Source organism: Strongylocentrotus purpuratus, unplaced genomic scaffold (genome assembly GCF_000002235.5).
Source record: "Strongylocentrotus purpuratus isolate Spur 01 unplaced genomic scaffold, Spur_5.0 spur5_scaffold_15, whole genome shotgun sequence".
NCBI classification, from domain to species: domain Eukaryota; kingdom Metazoa; phylum Echinodermata; class Echinoidea; order Camarodonta; family Strongylocentrotidae; genus Strongylocentrotus; species Strongylocentrotus purpuratus.
In genome coordinates this window covers 15,236,605-15,262,460 of record NW_022145600.1, presented here as the reverse complement: position 1 = coordinate 15,262,460, position 25,856 = coordinate 15,236,605, and the positions used below count along the sequence as shown (strand labels likewise).

The 25,856-nt window shown below is 36.3% G+C and overlaps 2 protein-coding genes across 2 annotated transcripts in view; both read left to right on the top strand.

Annotated features, from left to right (window-relative positions):
- The window catches only part of LOC581095 (xaa-Pro aminopeptidase 1), a 59,330-nt gene extending 56,785 nt beyond the window's left edge, over nt 1-2,545 (top strand). The window contains 1 exon segment of the mRNA XM_030985965.1: nt 2,542-2,545. Within this exon segment, the coding sequence (XP_030841825.1) occupies nt 2,542-2,545 (4 nt within the window).
- Nucleotides 2,546-4,072: 1,527 nt separating this feature from the next.
- LOC115918058 (xaa-Pro aminopeptidase 1-like) overlaps nt 4,073-25,856 on the top strand; it is a gene marked incomplete at its 5' end in the record, with an annotated part of 33,420 nt that continues 11,636 nt past the window's right edge. The window contains 12 exon segments of the mRNA XM_030985659.1: nt 4,073-4,124; nt 5,180-5,326; nt 11,409-11,504; nt 12,792-12,873; nt 14,296-14,434; nt 16,182-16,226; nt 16,807-16,893; nt 17,850-17,900; nt 18,400-18,458; nt 21,380-21,529; nt 23,231-23,291; nt 25,491-25,560. Coding sequence (XP_030841519.1) covers nt 4,073-4,124; nt 5,180-5,326; nt 11,409-11,504; nt 12,792-12,873; nt 14,296-14,434; nt 16,182-16,226; nt 16,807-16,893; nt 17,850-17,900; nt 18,400-18,458; nt 21,380-21,529; nt 23,231-23,291; nt 25,491-25,560 — 1,039 coding nt within the window.

Sequence of the window (25,856 nt, the reverse complement as noted above, 5' to 3'; positions counted from 1 at the left end):
TTTTGATTTGCACTTGTTGCTTCACATGAAAAAGGACAGAAAAAGACTAAAATTTCAAAATTTGCAATCGTGTTGAATTTTAAGATAAAAATAAGAAAAGAATGTAAGATTCAGATTGTATTGATCATGGGGTTGATCTTAATTATTTTACAAAGAGGACTATAAATGTGTCAAAAGAACTGATGTGATTATTCAACTTTTTTGTATGTGTACATTTTTCTCTTAAAGGGAAAGTCCACCCCCAAAATAAGTTTGTTTCGATAGAGGCAGAATAATAAGAAAATCAGGTGAGTGAAATTTTGAGCAAATTCTGAATGAAAATAAGAAAGTTATGAATTATTGAAGTGTGATCAATCAAATACAAATTGGCAACTCTGTGACTTATTATACGAGCTCTCCTTCATTTGCTTTGTGCATAATATTCCATAAAATCATGTTTTTTTTTCGTTATTGATGACGGAATATATTTTTGTTCCTTGCAGGGGGAGTATAGAAACATATTTGCAATTATTATATTTAGGGTGCATGTATGGTTGAAATTTTTCTTGAGGGAAAATGAAAATTTTAGATTTTTTTAGTACTGAGCAAATGGAAGTTGAGCTCGCATGATACGTCATAGAGTTGCCAATTTGTGTTTGATTGATCACAACTTCAAAAATCCTAACTTCCTTATTTTTAATCGGAATTTGCTAAAACTTTCACCGACTTGTTTCTCTCATTTTTCTACTCCTATTAAAACTAACTTAATTTCAGGGTGGACTTCCCCTTTAACATTATTTCAAGTCATTTGACCCATATTGATGTGTTTTTTTTAGATATTTGGATTTAACACAGATTCTCAATGTATGAATTCATAGGTTATTTTTTTTCTTCTCCTTTTAAAACATTTATCGTTTGTCGTCAAATTGTGTCAACCATAGACACTGTATTTTTATAATGTCTCCTTAAATCTAAAACAGTTTTGAGAGATTTATGTCAGAATGCATATTCTCTGTGTACATTGTATTTAAATATTGATTTGGTAAACTTATTCCAAAATTTTCTAACAGTGATTCATGAAACAGTGATATTTATTTATTTTTTTAGGGGAAGACATTGCTACATGTATGTATTTTCGTTATGGAAAATTTCCAAATTGGGTATGAAATATTTGATATTTTGTCACTTTGAAGAAAAAAAAGAAAGAAAAAAAGTGCAGCTCAAGTCAACAATCATGTCAGACTATTTTTTTCTTGTGTGAGTCTTTCAGTATCATAAGATGTGCAATACTCTCTAGAGTTATTTGTTTCACAAAAATATCTTGGACAATTAAAATGTTGGAGCTTCTGCCCCCATTGGCCCTTTGAACCAATGACCCAACAATTGGTCTGGGCTTTATTTCATCCATTAGTGAACAAATGTTCTAATTATAAAAAGAGTTCCAGACTTCCATGGATAACCAAACCAATTTTAAGATTAATCAATCGAAAAAACAACTTATATTACGCAAGCAAAATTCAGCATTCTGAAAAGTCTCACCGTAAATATAGCACTTTCAAAAATATTCTCACTAAAATATTACGTATTGAAAAACGAAAATATTTTACAAATCAGTTGATTCTATTCAAATATGATATTAGTAAAACATGGAAAATCATAAATAGTGCCATAATTAAGCATAACCATAAATCGCGTATAGAAAAAATAACATAACAACGTAGATTCACGATTCAGTGCAGATAGCCGACACCTTTAATCAATATTTCTCTCAAATAGGACATAGCCTTGCAGAGGAAATTTCTCCAACGCAAAAGAAATTTTTAGACTTTATAGACCAGCCAAATCCCAATTCACTATTTTTTGTCCCCGTACAAAGAAATGAATTAATAGATATAGTTCAAAACTTGAAAAATAAAAAGAGTACTGGACAAGATGGCATTGAAAACGTCATAAACTACATTGTCGATCCGCTGGCGCATATATTCAATATATCTTTGACTAGCGGTGTTGTTCCCGATTGTATGAAGATTTCTAAGGTTATACCGGTTTACAAAAAAGGAGAAAGGGATAATATATGTAATTTTAGACCAATTTCTCTCTTGCCTGCTCTTTCAAAAATTCTGGAAAGAATAATATATACAAGACTTCTAAATTTTCTGAATAAAAACAGCATAATTTCTCATTTTCAGTTTGGCTTTCGCCAAAAACATAGTACATCCCATGCTTTACTTACCCTTGTTGAAAAAGTTACAGAAACTATTGAAAAATACAAGCATACTGTGGGTGTTTTCCTGAACCTCTCCAAGGCCTTTGATACCATCGATCTTAAAATACTTCTTTACAAATTGAACAATTACGGAATTTGTGGTAGGGCCTTGGAGTGGTTCAGAGACTACCTAACGAACCGCAAGCAATTTGTGTGTATTAACGACCAATTTTCTTCTATGCAAGATGTAGATTGTGGTGTTCCACAGGACAGTCTACTTGGCCCACTTTTATTTATTACCTATATAAACGATATCCGAAATTCCTCTAATATCCTTTCCTTCCTCTTATTTGCAGATGATTCGAATGTGCTCTTCTCACATAGATCCTGATATTTTGGTCAATACACTAAATATTGAATTAGACAAATTGTTACAATGGATAAGAGCTAATAAGTTGTCATTAAATTTACAAAAAACAAAATGTATGCTCTTCAGCAATTCTATAGGTAACTTACCACATAATGTTAAACTAGATAATACTGACATAGAAGCCATCACTTCAATGAAATTTTTGGGTCTGATAATAGACGATAAACTCTCATGGAAATGTCATATTGATAGCATTGCCGAACAATTTCTCGCAATATAGGGATTGTAAATAAGGTTAAGTTTTTTTCTGCCAACCTCCTCCCTACTAATGCTTTACTCGACATTAATTTTGCCCTACTTAAATTACGGTATTGTTGTTTGGGGTAATACACACGATTCTTATCTTCATAGAATACTACTTCTACCAAAAAAAGCTATGCGTGTTATTTGTAACACTTCCTGGAGATCTCATACTGACGTTTTATTTGTTGAAAATAATGTGTTGAAAATAAATTATTTATATCATTATAGCCTCGGACAGTTTATGTACCAGTTAAATAATAATACGCTACCCTCAGCCTTCAATTTAATGTTCATCAAAAATAAAACTATACACAAATACCCTACGTGCCAATCTGACGAATTTCATCTGCCATTAACTAGAACTTTACTTGCTAAATCCATATTCACTTACGCAGGCCCGAAGCTATGGACCATTCTTGATGTTAGCACCAAGAATGCCCCCAGTTTAAATTCTTTTAAATTCAAAATAAAAAAGTCTTTTTTGCGTAATTATCAAGCGTTAGCTCTCCCTCTTTAAATTTATTTAACTCAATAAAATACAATTTGGATATTTTGATTCATTTTTTACTGGCCTTCCGTATTCCAGTCAGCCTGTGTTGTTTGTGTGTGTTATAGGTAAGAGCCCTGCCCTCCCTCGTTCTTTGTCTCCCTTCTTTCCCTGTCCCTTTCACTCCTTCTATGTTATGTCTATTTGGTTTATGTATTTGTGCGTTCTTTTATTATTGATATACTATTTTTGCAACTGTAAGTTATAGGGGCTGCAATCTACAAGCCCAGCCTTTCAGCAGTCCCCTCCATGACCAACCTGTTTTATATGCCTGTTGTACACTGTGGACCAATTACAAATATATTGTTAAGTTTCATTGTTTTACTTTGTACAATGCAATCCCATGTACTTTATTTATTTTGTTGGAAATGGAAATAAACGATATGAAAAATGAATGAAATGAAAATCAAAAGGTATACATTGTAGGGTTAGGGATATGTATAGTGTTGAAGTTAAGAGTTTGGTTAGTGCAGGAGCATGTGTCGTACAACCGTTTGACCCCGTTTTGTCTTTTAATATGCTTACCGTTACATGTATTTGCTAAACCTTCTTTTTCTCAATGCAGGAAAAATGTGTTTCCTTCCTTTTCATTCATAAGAATAGTTTTCACAATATAAATCTAATTTGATCTTGTTATCATAATTCATTTCTCTTTTCATCATGACAGGTTTTGCCAGCAGGATCTAAAGTTGGGGTTGATCCCTTTCTTTTTAGATGGGGTAGGTTTAATCCCATCACACAGCATATGGGCAATGTTGTGCAATGTGCCCTGTACAACGTAATTCCACAAATGAAAATGCCTTGATTTAACTGACTAATGGTAGAGATACCTGAAAGCACCATTACTCAATGGTCCTATTGAGGGGTCGTTTATGTTTATGTGGCTTCAGGACATATGTCGTACAGGACACATTGCATAGAATCGTCCATATAAAGTTAGTTTAGGTTGGGAATCATGGTTGGCCTTGGCTATTTCAGAAGTTTTTATATTTGGTACACCTATACACAGTCGGTTTATTCCACATCACAATACTTAAAAAACTTTAGTGTGCCATTCATGTGAACTTGTTTGAATACATCCGAAGAAACTACTCTTAAACAACTCTCATTATTTTACAGGGACTTGAATACTGGCATTCCAGAGAAATATATCACTGATTTAATTTCAAATTGAACTAGAATTCACATACATGTAGTGTACATCTATTGTTATCTTGCATATCTTGATGTATTGATCAGTGTCTTAGAGTGCAAGAGCTCTGCAAAAGCATACAATTTGGAAAATTTTCACCTAGATTTGTATAGAAATTATCTTTTTGTCTGTGATAATCATGATATTGGGTATTATCTGGAATTCTTCCATTCTTGTTTTGGGAATAGTATTTCTTGCGACGGAAGCTTTAGCTACATGAATTAAATTCAACAAGGTGGTAATTTCTATATCACTTGTAAACAAAATGTATTTACATGATTATAATAGGCTAAGTCTGGGTTATTATTTTTCCAGTATGCTACTGACTATGTTAAAGATTTTACTACAGCCAATGATCATATCAAGTTATTAGCCATATTAAAGCTTAGATCAGATTAATTATCAAGAAAACTAATACCTTTGTAATTAAAAATGTTCAATATTCTAGTAGACTGGGTAACATATGGGCCACTAACTGACCAATTCCTTGTACTTGCCCAATAAAAAGACATTCTAAAATGTTTAAAAAAAAATTCAAACAAATGTTTCTTACCATCTGGTTGATATCTCCCATGCTCGTAGAATCTTGGAAGACATTTTCCAGCACACTAGAGGGCGCTGGTCACTCACTTGTACCCATCCAATCAAACCTTGTTGATCTGGTCTGGGATGCTGACAGGCCACTTCCACCACAGGCTCAGGTCAAAGTTCACAGTCTTCACTTCACAGGTTGGTCAAATGTGTTACGCACTAGATTATACAGTATTTGTTTTGCCTGGGGGTAGGGGTATAGTATACAAATGATGCACAGGTTTGAGTGCGTCGGTAGGGATTGTGTGCACAAGGTACCTTTGAATGGTTTTAGACCAAATTCAAAAGTACCGCGTGCACACAATTCCACCGACCCACAAATTAAACCTGTGCATCATCTGTTTTATAAGATGGGTCCCCAAAAATTGTCAAAAATACAAAATTTTGTTATTTTACAGATTTACCGGATGCATGGCAAAATCATGCTTTCCGGTAATTACCGGACCCATGACTTTGCCATAGCCATGCTTTCCGGTAATTACCGGTAAGCATGATTTTTAAATTTGCATAATTTGTCTGTTAGTGCAATGGATTAAAACAAATGTAGAATGACTTAGGCCTAAACCTTAACAAAATAAAGTCAGGCCTAACTGGCGTTGTATGCCACAGCGAAGGTACTAAAGTCTAGGTTTACAACTCACTGTCAGTCTATGTACAGAAGCATAGAACTTAGTTTAGAACGATTATTGGATGAACAGTTTGTCCAATTCTGGCGTAAAAATGTCTCCCAAATTGATGTTAAGTTGATCTGTGCAAACTTTTCCAATTTTGAGAATCCATACTTTAATCTTTAATTGAAATGTTCATGCTAGTTACATCTAAATCATCCAACAATTTAGATAATTCTTCTTCTTACAGAAGCTGAAAAATCAAATCGCGATTTTGCCATCTTGTTTTGGGTTTGGTTGTTTTCCTTAGTGGAGAAGAGAGAAAGTGCAAACAATCTGGAAATCGGTGTTATCGATTCCAATATCGCATATATCGTGTTGATATCGTGTGCATCCAGTAAAAATAACTACACAGTAATTAACCAATCAGATTGCAGGGATTCTTCTAACCATCTTATAAAAGGTGCTGTTTAGCATTTTATAACGGGATGTTATCCGAGCAGGGTTCCCACACTTTTTGCCCAATACAATTCTATGACTTTTCAAGTAAGAATTCCAGGACTTTCCATGACTTTCCCACTGGCTAATGTTGCACACTAAAACATTCATGCATGAGTAGAGGATAAACACTGTGATATCCATGAAAATGTTGTACAATATTAATGATAAGAAGGCCCAAATTCTAAGTTTTGGAAGAGCTCAATTATAAAGAAAGAGGAAAAGTGGTATAATTGCTTTGGTGAAAAGATATAGTCACACATGCTCTTTTCTACATAATAATCATCAGTTGAGGAAATTACAAAGAAGTTACCTCAGTGTGAAAAAACACATGTTCCCTGTTGCATTTTACACATATGACATAATTCGATGTATTACTCACAAAATATATTTCACAGAAATACATACTGTAAATGTACATTATGAATTCTTGATAGAATTCATTTGTTCCTCGATCTGTTTCTCAATTTCTTGCAGCCTAGAAATCTTCTCTTTTGCAGATCGCCGCAAACTGTTTGACTTTGATATGCAAGTCAACTGTCCAGTTGATTCTGCTTCCTCTGCAAATTCCTGAAGACTCTTTATGTCAGCATGTAGTCTGATCTTCTCTGATTTCAAGTCATTTAGTTCATCAGCAACCCTTTCCTCTTCGTTTCTTTTTTTGCCTTTTCCTTTACTTCATCAAGATAGATTTGATACTTTTGCCTGCCGGCTGCAGCCCCCAGCATTATGGCTTTGTCAAGAATGACATTCTGACTCCCCCCTACATATCTGATGTGATCATAAATGGCTGTCATTTTAGCGACTAGTGAGTGACCTTGCAGATTGTCTTCCTCTACTTGATTGTTGATAGAAAATCCTCATTCGATGGATGCCTGTCCATGTGACAGAGCCAAACACATGCGCACTACCTTGAACAAAGCAGCATAGCTAGATTGCTTTGACAGAAAATTGCAGAACACGGTGTCAACTCTCTCCTTCTTGTAATCAAAGTCTCTCATTTCTGGGTTTGTAGCTGCCCCATCCCATGCCTCACCAAATTGTCTCAGAATGTCATCACAAGAGTCATCAAACCTGTGAGAATCATGTAGGACAGAAAGGACCTTTTTAAATTGTTCAACTGATCTCACTTTGTCACTTGCCATGTTCTTGGGATGAAGCATGTAAGATTCTGTACAAGTAAGTACTTGAGGGGGCACCTTTCAGTGATGTTGCTTGTCATGGCTACAAGAAAGTTCTTGCCTCGAGACGAAATTTAAGAACCTTTCGCTCACTGATAATGTTCTTTGCTTTCAGAGCCTTCAGCTTCTTCTCTGTGTAAAAACCAAAATTGACTTTGCCGACAGGCAAGTGAATTTCCTGGTTGCTCACCTTCCCCTGCATCAAGTGTTAAGCAGAATGGATGATGGTCTTGTCCAGCTTCAAAAACCTCTGCATCAAGCACTCTGGTAAGATCTGATGCCATAAATGGCAGCATAGGAGCATCTGTTAGGTAGTCTGTGAGGTTAGGGTTCATCAACTGTGCAACTGAAAGGAAGAAGCTTTATATTATAGTCTTGCTGGAAAAACGGCGATCTTGCTACACTTCTGTACAGTATCAAATGATTTGTTGCATGGGTGAGAGACCTTGTCCCTTCGACTGCCTGCACATACTTTATGACATTGTTCCAGATGTCAAGAGCTCCAGGAACATTCTCAAGCCTTCGGGTCTTGCAGAACCTTAGCGGCATGACATCATCTCCTGTAATGCTGTGAAAGTCCTCCCTTCTTGCAGGGGTATCTGTGAAGAGATAGTACAGTGATGACAGGAAGCTCTCCACAGATTGGTTAAGTTTAGATTCATTCTCTCTACTGAAGTCCTCGTACATTCTCCAGTTCACCATTTGGACTGACCTTGGATATTTGCAGCAATATGTCCATGCCCACTTTCTGAAGGACTTTGGTCAGTTCTTCTCTCAGATGCACTGCGGTGCCATGTCCTATGAAGACTGATGTCAAGTAGCATGTGCGCACCTCATCATGTTGCCATATTTTTGGAAGTGTGTCCATTTGCTTTTTCTGCAGTTTCTGGTTCAAACTCTCATCAAATAGGATGGCATAATGTGAGGATGTCTTAATACCTTCATACAACAGGCCCCAAACCAAATACAGTCATGTATCTGCATTTTGTCTCTGATAACTGGAACTCTTTTGCAATTGCTGAATCAGGGAACATCCTCTGAAATAGGCTGTCATTGTGCTGACAGGAATGGAATGATAAATGGTCATCAACTACCTTCAGGCACCACATAATTTCTGCTTTTAGTGTATCCGCTCTTGTAGCAACAGCAACAGGATGTTTACTTTGGAGGTTGATGGGGCACTAGTGCTTGTTGTTGCATCTGCAGATTGTGTGGTAGGAACTGATGAACCACTCCATACTTTTTGCTTGAAGAAGTTATTGATTGTGAGAACAGTCGAGTCTGCAGAACAAGATAAAGAGGGCAGAAAAGAGAACTTAGTGTGATTGCAATAAAAAAAATATTATTAACATGCAAGTGCTGTTACCAATAGCATGGCAACACACTAACACTGGTAATTGTGATCAATGTGTTAGCCCAATCAGCGTAACTATATAAACTGGTAAATGAATGTACAAATCAAACCAATTACTGACAAACATCCCAGTACACCCATGTGTAGGTCATTACCATTCAAACACATTGTCATTGGAAAGCGTATTAGGGACTGCCTTCTTCACGCCTCGGTTTGTGGATCACTAACAGAATCACCAAGACACTATCAGCGCGTACCTGCCCACGGAGCCTAGCTGTCGGCCGGGACACGGGCAGTGCGGAGCTAACGTGCCCTGTCACTATCAGCGCCGTACCCGCCCGCGGAGCCCAGCTGTCGGCCGGGGACACGGGCAGTGCGGAGCTAACGTGCCGTGTCACTATCAGCGCCGTACCCGCCCGCGGAGCCCAGCTGTCGGCCGGGGACACGGGCAGTGCGGAGCTAACGTGCCCTGTCACTATCAATCAGTCCCTTACCCGTACCCATCCCTGTGTGCAGAGCCTAGCCATGGGGCCACGGGCGGTGTGCTAACTAACGTGTGCTATAAAAGCTCTAACTTCATACCATTACCTGTGAGCTTTGTTACGGCAGTGTCAATTAATTGTGAAGAAAGCACAGAGAATGGTTTTAAAATTGGATTGTGTGGATTTGTGATTTTGTTGAAAATTAGCAAAATTTACAAAAGAAATGCAAGCTTACCTCTATTTCGGAGTTTTGTCTTGTGTTTCTCACTTTTCATTTGGCTCCGAAGTGCTGCTGTTCGCCCATGTTGCTAAGGTTGAAGTTCACATGGCAGACACTAAGGCTGTGCATAACCGTGTACCGTAATGAGGTGCGCGAGTACACTCCCAGGCTTACAGGCGAATACTTGGCGGCCTTTTTTTTTTTTTTCTAACAATTTTTTAAAATATTTTTTTTTCTTTCTTTTTTTGCCGACGTTGTAGGAATCACCTCATAGTCCGGCTACGAAAACCCACTCTATTTTACTGGGAGTTGCAATTGAAGGCGTCGATTTGTGCTAATGAACTTCTCACAAATAATAGTTACAATGTTATTTTTAAAACTAAAGATGACAGACAAATTATCCTCCAAGTTCAAACAGAAATCTGGACATTGGCAGCTAGATTGGTCCTAGTTTCTGAGTGATGAGTGACAGTGACATCCCGTGTATGTTTGAGCTGGGAAACATTTTACTCACCGTACCCTGCCGGTGCTTTTTCGTGCACGGGTGAGCTTCGGCCGGCCGACACTGCCAGGTGGAGAAGAAAAAAATTGGCAAAAAAATTGGCAAAAAATAAATAAATGCTACTGTGTATTCAAGTACGAGAAATTGTACTTGAGTAGTTGTCAGCAGTGCAAGTATACCCAGTATTCGAGTACTCGTCGCAGCCTTAGCAGACACTACATCTAGCTGTTCCTAGATGAGAACTTACTTTCAAAAGCCACTCGCCGTATGTTGGATTATCTAACGAAGCATCATGAAACCGGCAGTTTCCTGGCATTTTGAATTTAAGTAACAGTTACTCTGAAAATAACGCCCGTACAAACGTATCGTGCAAATTCAGCGTCAATACCAATACCATACCATGCACTGCACCATATTGTATATCAGGCACTGTAAAATATCAGGCCAGCAAGCAGTACATGCGCACTTGTGCTCAGGAAGGGATTATCTCAAAATATCTTGAGGTAGATCGACAGTTGGAAAAATGGCAGCTTGTCCTCACAAGTGATTAATCTTTGTTTTCAAGCTTAAACAGTCTTGGTAATGGTAACTTAAACATTTTAAAAGATTCATACAAAATTCATACAAAATTAGCCCTGTCTATGAATTGCCCCTGTTGTGATGCACTGTACCTCAACTTTTTTGGGGGTATTTTTAGGGGATCCCCCTAAAATACGGAATTGCAAATCGCATTCGGCAACCCCGCATGTCGCACACAGTGCACACATCAATCCTCGTGTATTTTATAGACACACAGTAAATCACACAACTGCGTATACATTCATTCACACACTCACATTCTGGCAAACCATGTTCATGTCACTCATTCTCAGATGAGATTTGAAAGAAAACATGGAAACAAAGTGCTGGTAATAAGAAAGAATTTTATTCATTTTACACATCTGAAGATAATGACAAAATAACAAATGAATTGCCATAAATGTTGTAATTCCATCACTTTCAATTCCAGGACCCATACAAACCCTATATCTCTATATGGTCTTTTCAGGGTAGTAGCCTCATCAATATTAACACTGCTCTTCCTGAGGGCTCTGCTGTTATATTTTTGTCCCAACTTTGCCAAGCACTCATTTCACACAGCTAGGTTTGAGAGGGACAAATTGGGGTACGGGTAAACACTTTTGAAAATTGTTGATATCATGGTTTTGGGTAAATTTATACTTAAAAAAAAAAGATATTGTCTGATCCCAGCAATTCTGTATTAGTTATGATTTTTTGCATTATGGGATCATTATGACATTTTTGTCACTCATTTCAAGATATGAATTTAATAGATAGAAATCAATTTTAAAATGTCAGATTATCTATTTGTCAGGTCAAAGTTCAGCAGAGAAAGTGGCTCAGATTAGAAGGAAGATGGCGAAGGTTCGTGTCCAGAATCTTATCCTGACTGCCCTTGATGAAATAGCATGTGAGTAGAGGCAAAATAAGATTAGTATACCTGCAATGCTAATAGTGATGATAGGAATAATAATAATATTAGCAATAGCTATATTAACATTGCGCATCTATCCCTCCTAGGTGGAATTCAAGACACCTATTATTACACTGGCTTTAGCCCAGTTGCTCAAAAGCACTTGAAGCATTCAAGGAATGAATTCTTACCAGGTACCCATTTACTACATCTGGCTGAAGAGTGGCAAATGTAGATCAAACGTTATACAGCTGAAGAACCTTTTTATACGTTGTAGAATCATTATGTCTAAGTTTGGATGATCCATTTTTTTCCTTTCTTTTCTTTTTTGTTATTTTTTAATGCATAAGCCCTAAACTGATTTAATGCTCCATTGTAAAATAGTGTAAATAGTAGAAATATTTCTTTATGTCAGTTGACATGACTTATTACGCCTCCGTTACGAAGTAGCCAGGTTGTCCGTACGTCCCGTTCTCATGATCGCTTTATCTCAAGAAACAATTGATGGATTCATGCCAAACTTTGGTCATGTATGTACCTTGCAGAGCCAATCAACTGATTAGATTTTAGGGTTACAAGGTCAAAGGTCACAGGGCTCTTATATGTACATGCAAAAATAGCTTGTGATTGCATTATCATTAGAACCGGTGGACAGAGTACTATCAATTTCAGGACATGTGTGTATCTTGCTGAGTCAATGAACTGATTAGATTTTGGGGTCATAAGGTCAAAGGTCATGGGGCTCATTATGCATGCTAAAATAGCTTGTGATCACATCATTAGAACAGATGGATGGATTCCCATCAAAGTCAAAACATGTATGTATCTTGCAGAGCCAAAGAACTGATTACTATCAAACTCAGGACATGTGTGTATCTTGCTGAGTCAATGAACTGATTAAATTTTGGGCTCATGAGGTCAAAGGTCATGGGGCTCATTATGTATGCAAAAATAGCTTGTGATCACTTCATTAGAACCGATAGACGGATTTCCATTAAAGTCAAAACATGTATGTATCTTGCAAAGCCAAAGAACTGATTAGATTTTAGGATCATCTTACAGACAAAGAGCTTCCGCTCCCCCAAGGAGTGCACACTTTAAGATGACCCCGCTCTTACGTTGAAAAGCTGCAGTTGTACATGAGATACCTAGTCTGACGAAATATCCACTAGACCTTGATGTTAAACTCTATTAATAATGATATAGCAGTTGTTGACAGAGAATGTATAATGACAAATATAAGAATGTAATATTTATCAGGATTTTCTTTTATTCTCTTCATAGGGCTATTTAATCTACGAGGTTCAGATATTGTATACAACCCCGTGTTCTTTGCTTATGCAGTGCTTTCTCAGGATAGTGTACAGTGAGTATTGTAAATATTTGTTGAACATTTTTGGGAAATGTTCATATACGCATATTAGATACAGACAACATACTGGTAATTGTGAAAAAAATAACAAGGAATGTAAATCTTCCAATGATACTACTTCAGATTCACGTATACTGCCATCTGCTGCTCAAATAGTGCCAATGTGTTGACAGCAATGTCCCACAATGCATCAGCAACTGATGACGTGCATGTGATGATGCTTGGGTACTGGAAATTGAAATTGCTCTAATTAGAGTATGTATGATTGCCTTCACCGAAAGATGGCACGATTGAAAAAAAATTACAGCAGTGGTAGCAAGCAATGTTGGTAAAATACCCTGCCTTTTAAGTGTATTTGCATATCCTCAATAGAGCTAAGACTTGTATGGATACTTTAAAAAAAAAGTATGTAACTTGTATGCCTACCATTTATTACATGTACGGTAAGTAAAAATCAAATAAATCCATCTTTATAATCATGGTTTGGGGTTTACTAAAACTACCTGAGCTATGAATCTGAAGAGGAATGTCTGGCCAACCGAAGGTGGAGAGGAGACTAAGGGATCCAAACAGCATCTGTCCATTGTCCGTTTGTTGCCCGTTCGTCGTCCGTCACCTTCAAAAAATAACTTCGCAACTGTCAACCCTATTGTGACTAGACTGGGTCATAGTTCATTTGGGTACCTCCATGCTTTGAGGCTGTCAAGGGTTACATGCCATTAAGAGCAAAGGTCATTTGAGGTCTTATATTAAAGTTTACCTTCAAGATTTTCATGTTACAAATAACTTTGTACCTGTTAATACTAATGTTACCAAACTTAGAACAAAAATGCACCTGGGACCTTAACTTTGTAGTTCTCTATAAGTTCACATGGTAGGTCAAAGGTAATTTTAGGTCATATCACACTCTTTTAGACAAATAACTTCACAACTGTTGATTCTATTATCACCAAACTTTGGTCAGAGATGCACTAGGGGGACATTCACACTGTGGTTACATGTATGTCAAAGGTCTTTTGATGTCATTTGCTAAAGTTTACCTACTCTTTTAAGCCTCATTATCGTGATATCTCAAGAACCATCAGAGGTATGTTTTTCAAAACTGATGATAGGGTGTATCACTATAGGAAGATGATCTGATTAGATTTTGACGCCTCTGAAGTTAAGAAAAAAAGAGAGCAATAAAATGTGTTGAGGAAATAGGTTTGCTAAGCTTTATGGACCATGTTTCATGTACATCTACATGTAAATTTAAACATACACATACAGTACATGTAAACACTAACTGCTAAACTTCTATAATACATTTGCTGACAACATTAGATACAGGGATTCAGTATCTTTTCTACATTATAGTTATTTGTTGTTGATGAAATGTCTTTTGAAACAGGGCCATAATATGTTTTTTTCTATCAGTCTGTTTGTAGATGAGAGTAAGCTAGAACCTGGAGTACACAGCCATATCAACCAAGGAATAGAAGTCACACTACATGCATATGATGACATTCAAAAGTTCATCTCAGACATGCTTGCTGAAAATGGAGCCAAGACCTGGGTGAGGTTCAATGACAATCTTGTCTCTCTTCTTGAAATTCAAATGTGTTGATGATATTTTAAGTGAGATGCAACGAAGTAGCCAGAGGCATTATGTTTTCGGGTTGTCCATGATCCGTATGTCCCGTTCTCGTGATCCCGTCATCTCAAGAACCGATTGATGGATTTCCGCCAAACTTGAATCATGTATGTATTGTGCAGAGCATTAGCTTTTGGGGTCATGAGGTCAAAGTTCAAAGGTCACAGGGCTCATTAAGTATGCAAAAATAGTTTGTGATCGCATTATCATTAGAACCGATGGACGGATTACTTAAGACATGTATTGTGCAGAGCCAAAGAACTGATTAGATTTTAGGATTATGAGGTCAAAGGTCATGGGGCTCATTACCGTATTTGCCGGCGATAAGGCCACAGCGCCTTATAGGCCGCACCCCCGATTTCGACATTTAAAAAAAAAAAAAAAAAAACTTTTTGTCAAAGGCGGGATTCGATCTCTTGCGGGCACATATAGATTGGGACCTGTAACCAGCGCCTTAGACCGCTCGGCCATCCCGCACTGATACCATACTTTGCAGTTTTCTCTGATGTATACTTTGAAATGGATTGAAATTGGCGACTTTGCGTGCTGGATGCTTCACGGCAGCTCCGTTAAACGGGCCCTTCTTTTACTTTTGCAATGCATTGAACTTGAACTTAGATCAAGATCTATCGGCAGATGTTATTTTTGGAAGTTTATTTTTGTCTTCATGTCAACAATGCAAGATAAAATTGTCAGTAACATGTGTGGAAATGTCCTGTACCATAGTGGTATAGTTATTTTACCGATAGTAGTCCCGTATGTGCAAATTCGTGCTGGTTTGGACTTACATTTTTTTTTTTTTTTACTGTTTCGCCGTAAAGGCCGCACCCCAACTTTTTGATATTTTTTTCCCCAAAAATACTGCGGCCTTTACGCCGGCAAATACGGTATGTATGCAAAGGTAACTTGTGATCGCGTTATCAATCGAACTGATTATATTTTAGGGTCATGAGGTCAAAGATCAAAGGGGCATACATGTATATGATAAATTAGCTTTTAATCACAATATTCTGAGAACCTGTTAAGGTAAAGACCAATTATGGTCATGCGATTGCATTGTGAAAGAAACGTTGTGGAATCGATCAGAAAAGGTTGATCATCTAGCATATAAGTATTGGTGTGTACTGCAAGGTTCTGGAATCATCAAAATGATAAGAAATTTGGCCCAGTCTTCGTAAAGTTACAAGCACTGTACACAGAAAGATGTATATGGGACTATACGCACATGTGCGCGACACATGCGTTTATCTCTCACAGACCATGTAGATAAACTAATTTACCAAATATATCAATTAGTAGGCGGTTTCCCAGCAAAATTGTTATCATCATGTACATGTATTAGTCAAAACATTCTTTCACATGATTTGTAATAAGAGCTTCCATGTCATTTTTTGAAATTGGGGCATTTCTAATACTTGTCTTTACCTTTAATGGATTTCAATCAAACTTGAATTTTAAAAATTGCCTCTGTTTTGTTTTGTAACATGGCTCTATGGCACAGGCATCATTTCAACTGCGTGCAGTTGAAGGTCCATTTAGTTTTTAATTTGATTTTTTCCTTCACTTGTTTGTTGGTAGGGGAATATAATTTTTGTTTAAATACCGGTATTCCAGATATGTATGTACCAGCTATGTACATGTATATATCTTCTTTTTTTTTTCTCTACAGATCAGCGCCAACTCAAGTTATGCACTAATGAACCTCATTCCAAAGGTATGGTACAAGTTGACTTGTAAACTTTGAAGAGTACAATGTATGTTTAGTTGCGTTCCAAGCAGAAGGGCATTAGCAGGGGAACTTGTATTACAGGCATGAAGAGATGTTTATAGTTTGTTTTTAAATATTTTATACCTAGATGGTAAAAAGGTACTGTAGATTAATAGGGAAGGCTTAGTTATTTTATCAGCACTGTAGAGTTGTCTCTCTCCTCCAGTTTCCATAGATGCCATTGCTCATTATTAAGTCAGGGTAATAAATTCCCACACTTTTCAAGTGCAGGTAGTTGTTGTCTTAATGTGATAAACTGTTAATCTGTGCTAGACCAGAACAGAAATATTGTTATTGCACTAGGCCACAGAGAGATTGAGGTTCAAGTATTATGGATGAGAGATAAAGGAAGGGAGGGAAAGAGAGAGAGAGAGAGAGAGAGATGGATTAACAATTGTATTCATGGTTCTTGGGTTTTTTTCAGAAAGAATACAGGAATCTAAAGGGCAAAATCGTTTATTAATTACTACATTGTGCAAGGCCTACAAAACATGATGTTGTCACATATTTTTGTCTCGTATTACAGCAACATCAATACATTCACAACAGCCCAATCTGGCAGAGCAAAGCAGTCAAGAATGATGTGGAAATTGAGGGCATGCGTCAAGCACATGTAAGTCTCTAGGTCACCAGTCTTACTCCTCCAATATTGTTGTTTCATATGATAAATGTGTTGCATGTATTTTTGTGCAGTACAGTTACCAACTGAATTATTCATAGCCTTACCAAGTTTTGTAATTCTTTAAGTATGTGAAAAGTATATTTGTATATGTTTCTTGATAATGTGATATATTATTAAAAGTATACCTCTGAACGTATTCAACAAAGGAACTAATTTGGTGAGTCCACCTTTCATTCTTGAGTTATGAAAAACACAAAAAACATCAAATGTACAAGGGATATGAGTATTCAAATTGTTAGTTGTAACATTTAATAGGATAATAGATAGTAAGCAAATATTAACCGGCTACGTGCCGCAAGGCGAGGGATGATGGTAGCCCCCGAGATCACAGAGGGGATGATAGTTTGTATCCATTGCCCGAGTAAAGGAGGTTAATATTTGTTTTATATCCCACATCGGCAATAAGGTCTATTTAAAGTGAATTTTACATAATTAAAAGAACTGATTCTGCAGACAGTTTAGCTTCAGCTAGATTTTACAAAGTGCAACATGCATACATGTAGTAAAGTCGATGCGCGCTCATTTGACATTGACATTTCGTGTAACCTACTTTGTATGCTTATTCAGTGGCAAGTGGGGCAGCAGCAAAAGAAATAAAAAGATAACGGTACAAAAGTCTTATCGCAGGGAGATAGTACTTATCTATCATTGATCATGTGACCTCGTTTAGACCAATCAGATTGCAAGATTCTTAGTATGCGGGATGTAATTGCTAATATCTCCAGGAATAAATATACAGAAAAATGTATGATACAACTCATGATCTCTCGTCACCATCTGAGTCGTTAGACAATGTTGATAAATGCACTAATGCACTTTAGAAACAACAAATTCAGATTCGTAGTACTGAGATCTGAGCATTGGATGTTTTTATTTTCTCCCTGCAGATACGAGATGCTGTAGCCCTGTGTGAATACTTCAATTGGCTTGAACATGAGGTAGGGTACATGTCCACTTTCACACATTGCCTTTGATTGTCAAGTTCAGTAGATTTACTCCCATTCTGAAATGATTCATAAGCATTGTCAATCCAACTAGTGTGTTAGAGAAGAGTCTTTGCAAACTCAATAGGAGGAAGGGTGTTCATTGACAAAGATGTGTGAACACATCCAAGGAATAGGTCAAGTAGGAATAATAGAGTGGTGAAAATCTATTTTCGGAATTTCTCAATTTTTTCTTCATTTTCAGAAAGAGCATACAAAATATCGAAAACCAATCGAATATGTTAAGTATTGGCTGAGATATGACCATCTGAATAAATAGATTTCCTATGGGAACACATTGTTATAGTGCTCTGGCTCATAACGACGACGATGACACATATGCAGCACTTGATACTAATTTTTTTTTAATGTTCTGTATAAAAGCATATTGCTTCTACAGTAAATACAGGTGCATGTTTTTTTACCTTGATTTATTTCTTTGTTTCATGTGCAGATTCCAAAAGGGTACCTCAATGAAGTGACTGCTGCTGATAAGCTTGAGAATCTCAGAAGGTAAACTTGAAATATACAGTAGAAGACCAGGCGGAGTTACAAATGCACATGTTCTGTACATGTATAGCATATGGCAATGATTTTAAATGGTTTAAAGAAATTTGAAGTAAGCGTATTGTATTAACGTCATCATAAAAAAGAGGCCACTTTGTTTTACTGCGTTTCACATGTACCGTATGTAAATAAGCCTGAAATTGGCTCAAATTTGGCTTAAAGTAGATATTCATTGAATTTAAGAACTAATTTTGTGTTCATTATTGCAAAGTTGAAACTTTGATTCGACAAGGTTATCAAAATTCAATGCTTGGAAACATTCGAAGTAATGATTATTATAAATTACAAAACGCTTAAATACAGCCCAGGCATAGCACCTGAAGAGCTCTCCGAACGCTGCTGAGATGTGTGAGATCACAGTATGGACATGATTTGCACAAGCAGACGATGTCCCATGACATCTCACACATTTTCAGTGCCTGTGTTTTCATCTTCTCTTAAGTTCTTTCTCTTACTTCACTACCGTCAGGCTAAATGTATAATCTATTGCCTCACTCTGAACCCCGCGCATGGTTTTATTTTGATGACAAATGCAGCGATACAAAAATAAGGAATTTGTCGCTTGTAAACAAAATAAGACGCCATTGTATATTCAGCTGCACACACCGCGGTATGTTCGGCGTTCCAAGAGGGAACAAATGCCGTCCTTAGGGGCAATTCCACGGTAACGGAAGGACACTCAGACAAGATTTTTGAACTTCAGGTTCATACTAAAAGAACTGTTTTATTAGTATAAGATGTGAAACAGTACAGATATAATACCTATATAAGTGCCTTTAATTCTCCCCCAAAAAATTGTCATTATAGTTAAGTAGTTTAAGAATGTGCATATTAATTATCTTGGTAACGGAAGGACATAAAAATGGACATGGTTTTTCCAGTTAATTAGTGTTTATCCAAACTTTGTGAAGTTGATGAAGCTTTCCACTTGACTGAAACACATTTTGTTCCCCATAGTTTAATACATACTAATAAAACATTTCTTTTAGTATGAACCTGAAGTTCAAAAATCTTGTCTGAGTGTCCTTCCGTTACCGTGGAATTGCCCTTAGTATCATTCCGGGGGGGGGGGGGTTCAATTTGAAAGTCTGGTTTCTTTGATTGCTAATTAACCCTATCCTGTGTATTTACAAGCAAAAGATTTTAGTTATCAGAATCGGATCATATCCCCTTTTGAATGGTTTGACAAGCCATTACATTTATATACACTAAACTCATTATAATTTGACAAATAATATCTTTGCAATTATGTTCATTCTTTATGAGATGTCGTCTGCTTGGGCAGTATTGGTCCATATAGTGACGTCATTAAAACATCGTTATTTTTCCGGCGAATCTCTCATATATCCCAGCTGCTATGGAGGTGGTTGTATTTGTATTTTTATAAATCACCCGATATGTAGTTGACCTAAAACTTGTACGATGGCTATCTGTTAGCTTACCAGTTTCTAGTGAGACATTAGTTGACATATTTGTGATTTTCTTTGAATTTCACCTTTAACCCTATTTAGCCCAGGGGGGGGGGGGTGCTTTAGAAGCCCCCCCCCTCGACATTTTTCGCGATAATTTTTTAACGGATAAAAATCTTGCACTGAAATATTGTGACTTTTTTCTTTCGAGTCTTGCGCATCTTTTGAAAGAAATTTTTCGAAAATTGGACCTACCATTACAAAGTCACATGTCCTTTTGTCTTTGCATGTCAGCCCAAAAATCGCTCATTTTTGTGATTTGTGTACAAAACATATGGAAATGTCATTTTTCAAATAAAGAGATAAAACATTGGTTATTTGGTCTTGTTTATAGTTTAGGTGTTTATTTTGGGGTCAAAATCAAAACAATAGAAAACATAAGGAATAACCCTGGTTATTCAATTTTTTGTGTTGTATTATTATTCCAAATGGTCTAACAAATATATGTAGTGAAAAAGAATGCTTAAATATTAATAATGTCTGATATATGGGCAAAAATGTGAATTTTATGACCTTATTTGCATAAATTACCATAAATATGCAAATGAGTGAATTTTTCAAAAAATTGAAATTACCATAGTATTCTATACACTTCACTTGACATGTATGCAAATTTTCGCGGCGATCGGTCGTTCCACGGCCGAGATCATAGGGGGGGGGGGTGGGGGGTTTAGAAGCCCCCCCCCCCCCCTGGGCTATGCAGTTTCAAAATAGCCCGGGCTAAATATGCACAAAACTCTTTTTTTTGTTCTAGATTTATGTAAAGCTTAATATTGAAATTATATTGCATAGTTGTCTGGATACATTTACCCAACTCATCGGATAGACCGGTTGTCTTGATGGATTCAGAAGCCTTCATGTATGTGGTCATAATATTAATCAAATATACCATGGATGCACTGAGAGGCTGCGGTAGAAATTATGAACTCTCTGAAGTGACTGGCATAGCACTATTTTCTGAAGGTCACAGCCCAACAGTAAATAGTAACTATGTTTATCACTGAAGAGATATCATAAATCTACTGGCGCCTCAAAACACAATATGGAATTTGCGGCTGACTGATGTTAATTTAACACCAATTCCAAATTACTTATGACAAGAATCATGAAACAAATATGAAATTTGGGTGTTAACCTTAATGATATTGTCACTGCTCTGTCTAGTCACACTAGCTGTTTATAAATGAATGCAACCGTAGGCCAAAAGGCGTACAGTGATTATAGAGTCCATGATGCAGATGGAGTATATCCAGGATATATCCATTTTTCATGGTTGAAATATTTTACATCACATGAGCCATCCCAGACTAATCCCTGCTCAGTTTTCTTTTATGTACAATATAAATTCCTCTTTTTACTAAAAATCTTGTGTTTTGCTTTCTTTGTTTGTTTTTGCAGTGAGCAGGAAGATTTTGTGTCACTGAGCTTTGATACGATCTCCTCCATGGGTCCTAATGGAGCAGTGATCCACTATAAACCTCAACTACCTACTGCTCTGACACTCAACACACAAGAGATATACCTGTGTGACTCAGGAGGACAGTACAGGTATATATTAACATCCACCAATCAACTCTTAACAACAATAAACTTACAAAAAAGCAACAAAAGTATTGTATACCCTGTCTACTCACTATGAATATGACGGACACAGAAAGCGGACAAAATATACAGTTCCTCATTCTACCCTCAACAGTTGCTGTGGTTGACAAAGAAACAAAAGAAAAGTTTACTATCTCTCTCTTTCTTTCAAAATCTTTCTCAATTTTAATTGTTGGACAATACGTTGATGTCAGTTGATATATGATTATTGGTCCTGTGAAGTCCTATGTACCTTTTTAATTATGTTTAAATGAGATTGCTCTTGAGTGTATTTTTTTTAATTTTTTTTTTTTTTCTTCTTCTTTTCTTCTTTTCATATCTATGTATTTAAAGTGTCAATTTATACAGTTTTATTGTACAAAGTATATATACATATCACTATATTGTGAACTATTTATATGCCTGCCTTTTTTACTGTATGAAATCCAACTTATGGTTGCAATAAATGAATGATTTAATAATAACATCCCTTCACTGCTATTATGTAAAAATCTGTAGAACAGGTATCACATTCACATGTTCTACACATTTTTACATAATAGCAGTGAAGGGATGTTCCTTTGTCTACCCGAGGAACTGTATATTTTGTCCGCTTTCTTTGTCCATCATATTCATAGTGACTATTTGTAGACTTAAAATCATCCCCTATAAATTGATATTTAAAAGGTAAAAATGTCACATAATTGTAGGTTCTTATGGTGAAGTTGACACCATTTGGCTGTTTGCATAATAACAGGTGTGATCAGGTACACTTGATTTCACTTTTAAGACTTAACAGGTCTTATGTAGAACTAACACCCTCCATCAACCGCCTCATTGAAATCCATTCTATGTCTGAACGATGACTGACTGCTTCCTGATCTCTTGCCGCAAGATTTAGGTGAGCCAGGAGCTGCGTGCAAGATTTATACACACGTTACTTCAAATTCCACCGGACTAGCTTTTAGGAGCATCTAGACATCATTATAATTAAGGCATGAACCATCATGTATATATATAATTTATTCCTAGGTTATACTTCTTATGTTAATGATAGTATTATAAATGACGATGGCTGTGTTGATTGTATTCCACCCCACAATGACAATAGAGCAGTCCTTTCCACAGATTAATTTATGATTTGTTTGATAATTGTTTTCCCTGGCTGCTAATAAAACATGTACAGTTTATAATGAAATTATTCATACCCCTTGTAAATTTTCTTTTTTTATTCTTTCGTAACCCAAGAATGAAAGTGGGACTGGTTAAATTATGGCCTTTGTTAAAACTTTTAGATTTAAGCTTTACTATACTCTCAAGAAACATATATAGGGACAAATCAATTTTGTACATACACAACATTATAAAACTTGGTTAGGGGATGAATAATTTAGTAAACTGAATATGCTTGTAAGTAAACAGCAAGGGAACCAATGACTTTAAGTCCTCTCTTGGTGATGAGGATTAATTCCTTACCAAAGGGCACAAGTGCATTGAAGTAGTTTTGCACCTGGGACGTCCTGAGCCATGGTGCATGAAGTGGCCCAACACTTCTCTGTCAAGTAGTCCTATGTTTTGTGAATGGATGTAACACACGTTTCATCTTGCAGTCTACATGTACACTGTATCATCCATTCCTATTCATATTTGAATTGTTACACCTGACAGAGACGGAACAACTGATGTTACAAGAACATTTCACTTTGGAACACCTACTCAACATCAGAAGGTAACGAATGTCTGCTAAACCCTTCTCTTTGTCCCTTCAGATTGTCCCTTCAGTTATGAAAAAAACTTGACTTTTATGTCTTTCTCTTTCAAATTGAAAACCTAGCTTGTTTTTTTGAGAATTTTGAGAAGAAAGTGTCAACCCTATGTTAACTGGGGGGGGGGGGGGGGGGGGAATCAATTTGACCCCCCCCCCCCTGTAGAAATTTCGTCACTACTCCGAAACCGCGGCAGATATAAAAAATTTCCTCTCATGACTTTTTACTTTTGAGTTTTACGCATCTTTTAAAACAATTTTTTCGAAAATCGGACCTACGGTTACAAGGTCACGTGACCTTTTGTCTTTGCATGTCAGCCCGAAAATCGCTCATTTTCATGATTTGTGTACAAAACATATGTAAAAGTCATTTTTCCTAAAAGTAGATAAAACCTTTTTTTATTCAGTCTTGTTTACAGTTTAGATGTTTGTTTTGGGGGTCAAAATAGTTGAATTGTAGTTATAAATGAAATAAAACAACAAAAACAATAAAATACATAAGTTTAAAAAACAATGAAATACATAAGAAATTATAAAAACAAGAGATAACATAAGGAATAACCTGGCTCTTCCAATTTTTTGTGTTGTATTATTATTCCAAATGGTCTAATAAATATATGTAGTGAAAAGAATACGTAAACATGAATAATCTTTGATTTATTGGCAGAAATGTGAATTTGATGACCTTATTTGCATAAATTACCATAAATATGCAAATGAGTCAATTTTTCAAAAATTTGAAATTACCATAGTATTCTATACACTTCACTTGACATGCATGCAAATTTTCGCGGCGATCGGCGGTGAAACGGCCGAGATCTTGGGGGGGGGGGGTCGAATTGACCCCCCCCCCCCAGTAAAAACCTGGTCTGAAATAGCCCCATTAAAATAGGGTTAAAGGGCCACTCTTACCAAAACGAGCTAAAAAAATTTTTAAAGACATGTAGAATAATTTTTGACGGAGATTCCGAAAACATGACAATGATTTTTCTTAGAAATCATCAATAATTCTGTAATCTAACCTTAAAAATGGTGACTCAGAACGCTCAGAGAAAAGCCCAGTTTCGGTGATGACGCATTTGACGACACTGCAGGCGCCTTTCCAGTGAAAAGGAGGGTGATTTAGGCATTAAATGTCTTTAAAAAGGCAAACTATGATATTAATTGGAGAAAAAAAAGACACATTTATCCGAAAAGTAATATGCACTTGATAATCCCAGTACTTTTCTGGCAATTATGAAATTATCGAATCGGACATGCCCGCAATGACGTCAAATACAAAGTTTTGATATGGGGTCATGAATTTGGTTCAAATGAACATATTGGAAGCATATGCAACCCTACAATATTCAGTGATCGTTGTCGCGGTCTAAATAGAGTCTAAAGTTATGATATTGTAAATAATAAATTCTTTATGTTAAATAGCTCCCTCTCAAGGTCAAGATATTAATTAAGCTATAAAACAATGTTTCTTGAATAAAATCCGATTTGCTATTCCCGTTTGGAAATTATATATCACACCTACATATTCTGAGATTTTCATGGTCGCAGCTACCATTGTATGGCCGTAGACGCTATTTTAAAAATTTTCAAAATTTACCGGAAGCACCGGTAAATTTTTATATTCAATTTTTCTGGAAAGCAGAAGTGTTTTAGGGGCTAATTTTTCTAGTGCTTATGATACATCTACAGGGGCATCCAAATATATCACAATTGTAAAGAATCACTATCCACCCAATTTTCAAAATTTACTAAAACTTTCTATTACCTTTAAACCAGATTGAACTTAGTCCACCTACATGAATATTTGCCTATGTTGTTGGATTCAAGTTGATATTCTTTTTTTTGGTTCAATACCATAAAAATTACTATATTCCTGAAACTAAATAACATACAGATAGTGTCATCATGAAATTAATTTTGCATTTATCTTTCATTATTTGATTCATTAAAAAAAAAAATCAATGTTGTTGCAGAATAGCAGACATAGAGAATAAAGAGCTTGGCACTTGGTATTCTATAAATCAGTGGATGCAGTTATTACCAGATCAATTGCAACTTTTTATAAGTCGGGGTCTGAGTTTAACTTGGCCATCATTTATGAACATGTGGCCTTGGGTTCAATCACTGTAATTTGCAATTCTTTTGATTGCTTCAATCCAGGAATGTTTCACAAGAGTTCTGAAGGGTGTTATCTCCTTGGCAACGGCAGTCTTCCCAGAAGGAACACGAGGTGTGTAAAGGTTTAGGATATTAGGAGGTTTTTTTTCTTATGACTTCAGACTTAATACATGTATGTATAGTACAAATAGTTTGTTAATTAAAAGTTTGTTTTTGACATATCTGAATGAAAGTTTAGCCTTTTGCTTCATGGAGAATGTATATGCTTTTATATGTACTAATCTCATATTCTAATGATGTGGCTCTGCAGGTGTGTGATAAAATATTTGAAGTGCTGATCACCCCATCCTTTGAACACGATCTGTTATGAGTCAACAGTATGCTTTTAAGTCAAGTCATGTATAGCAC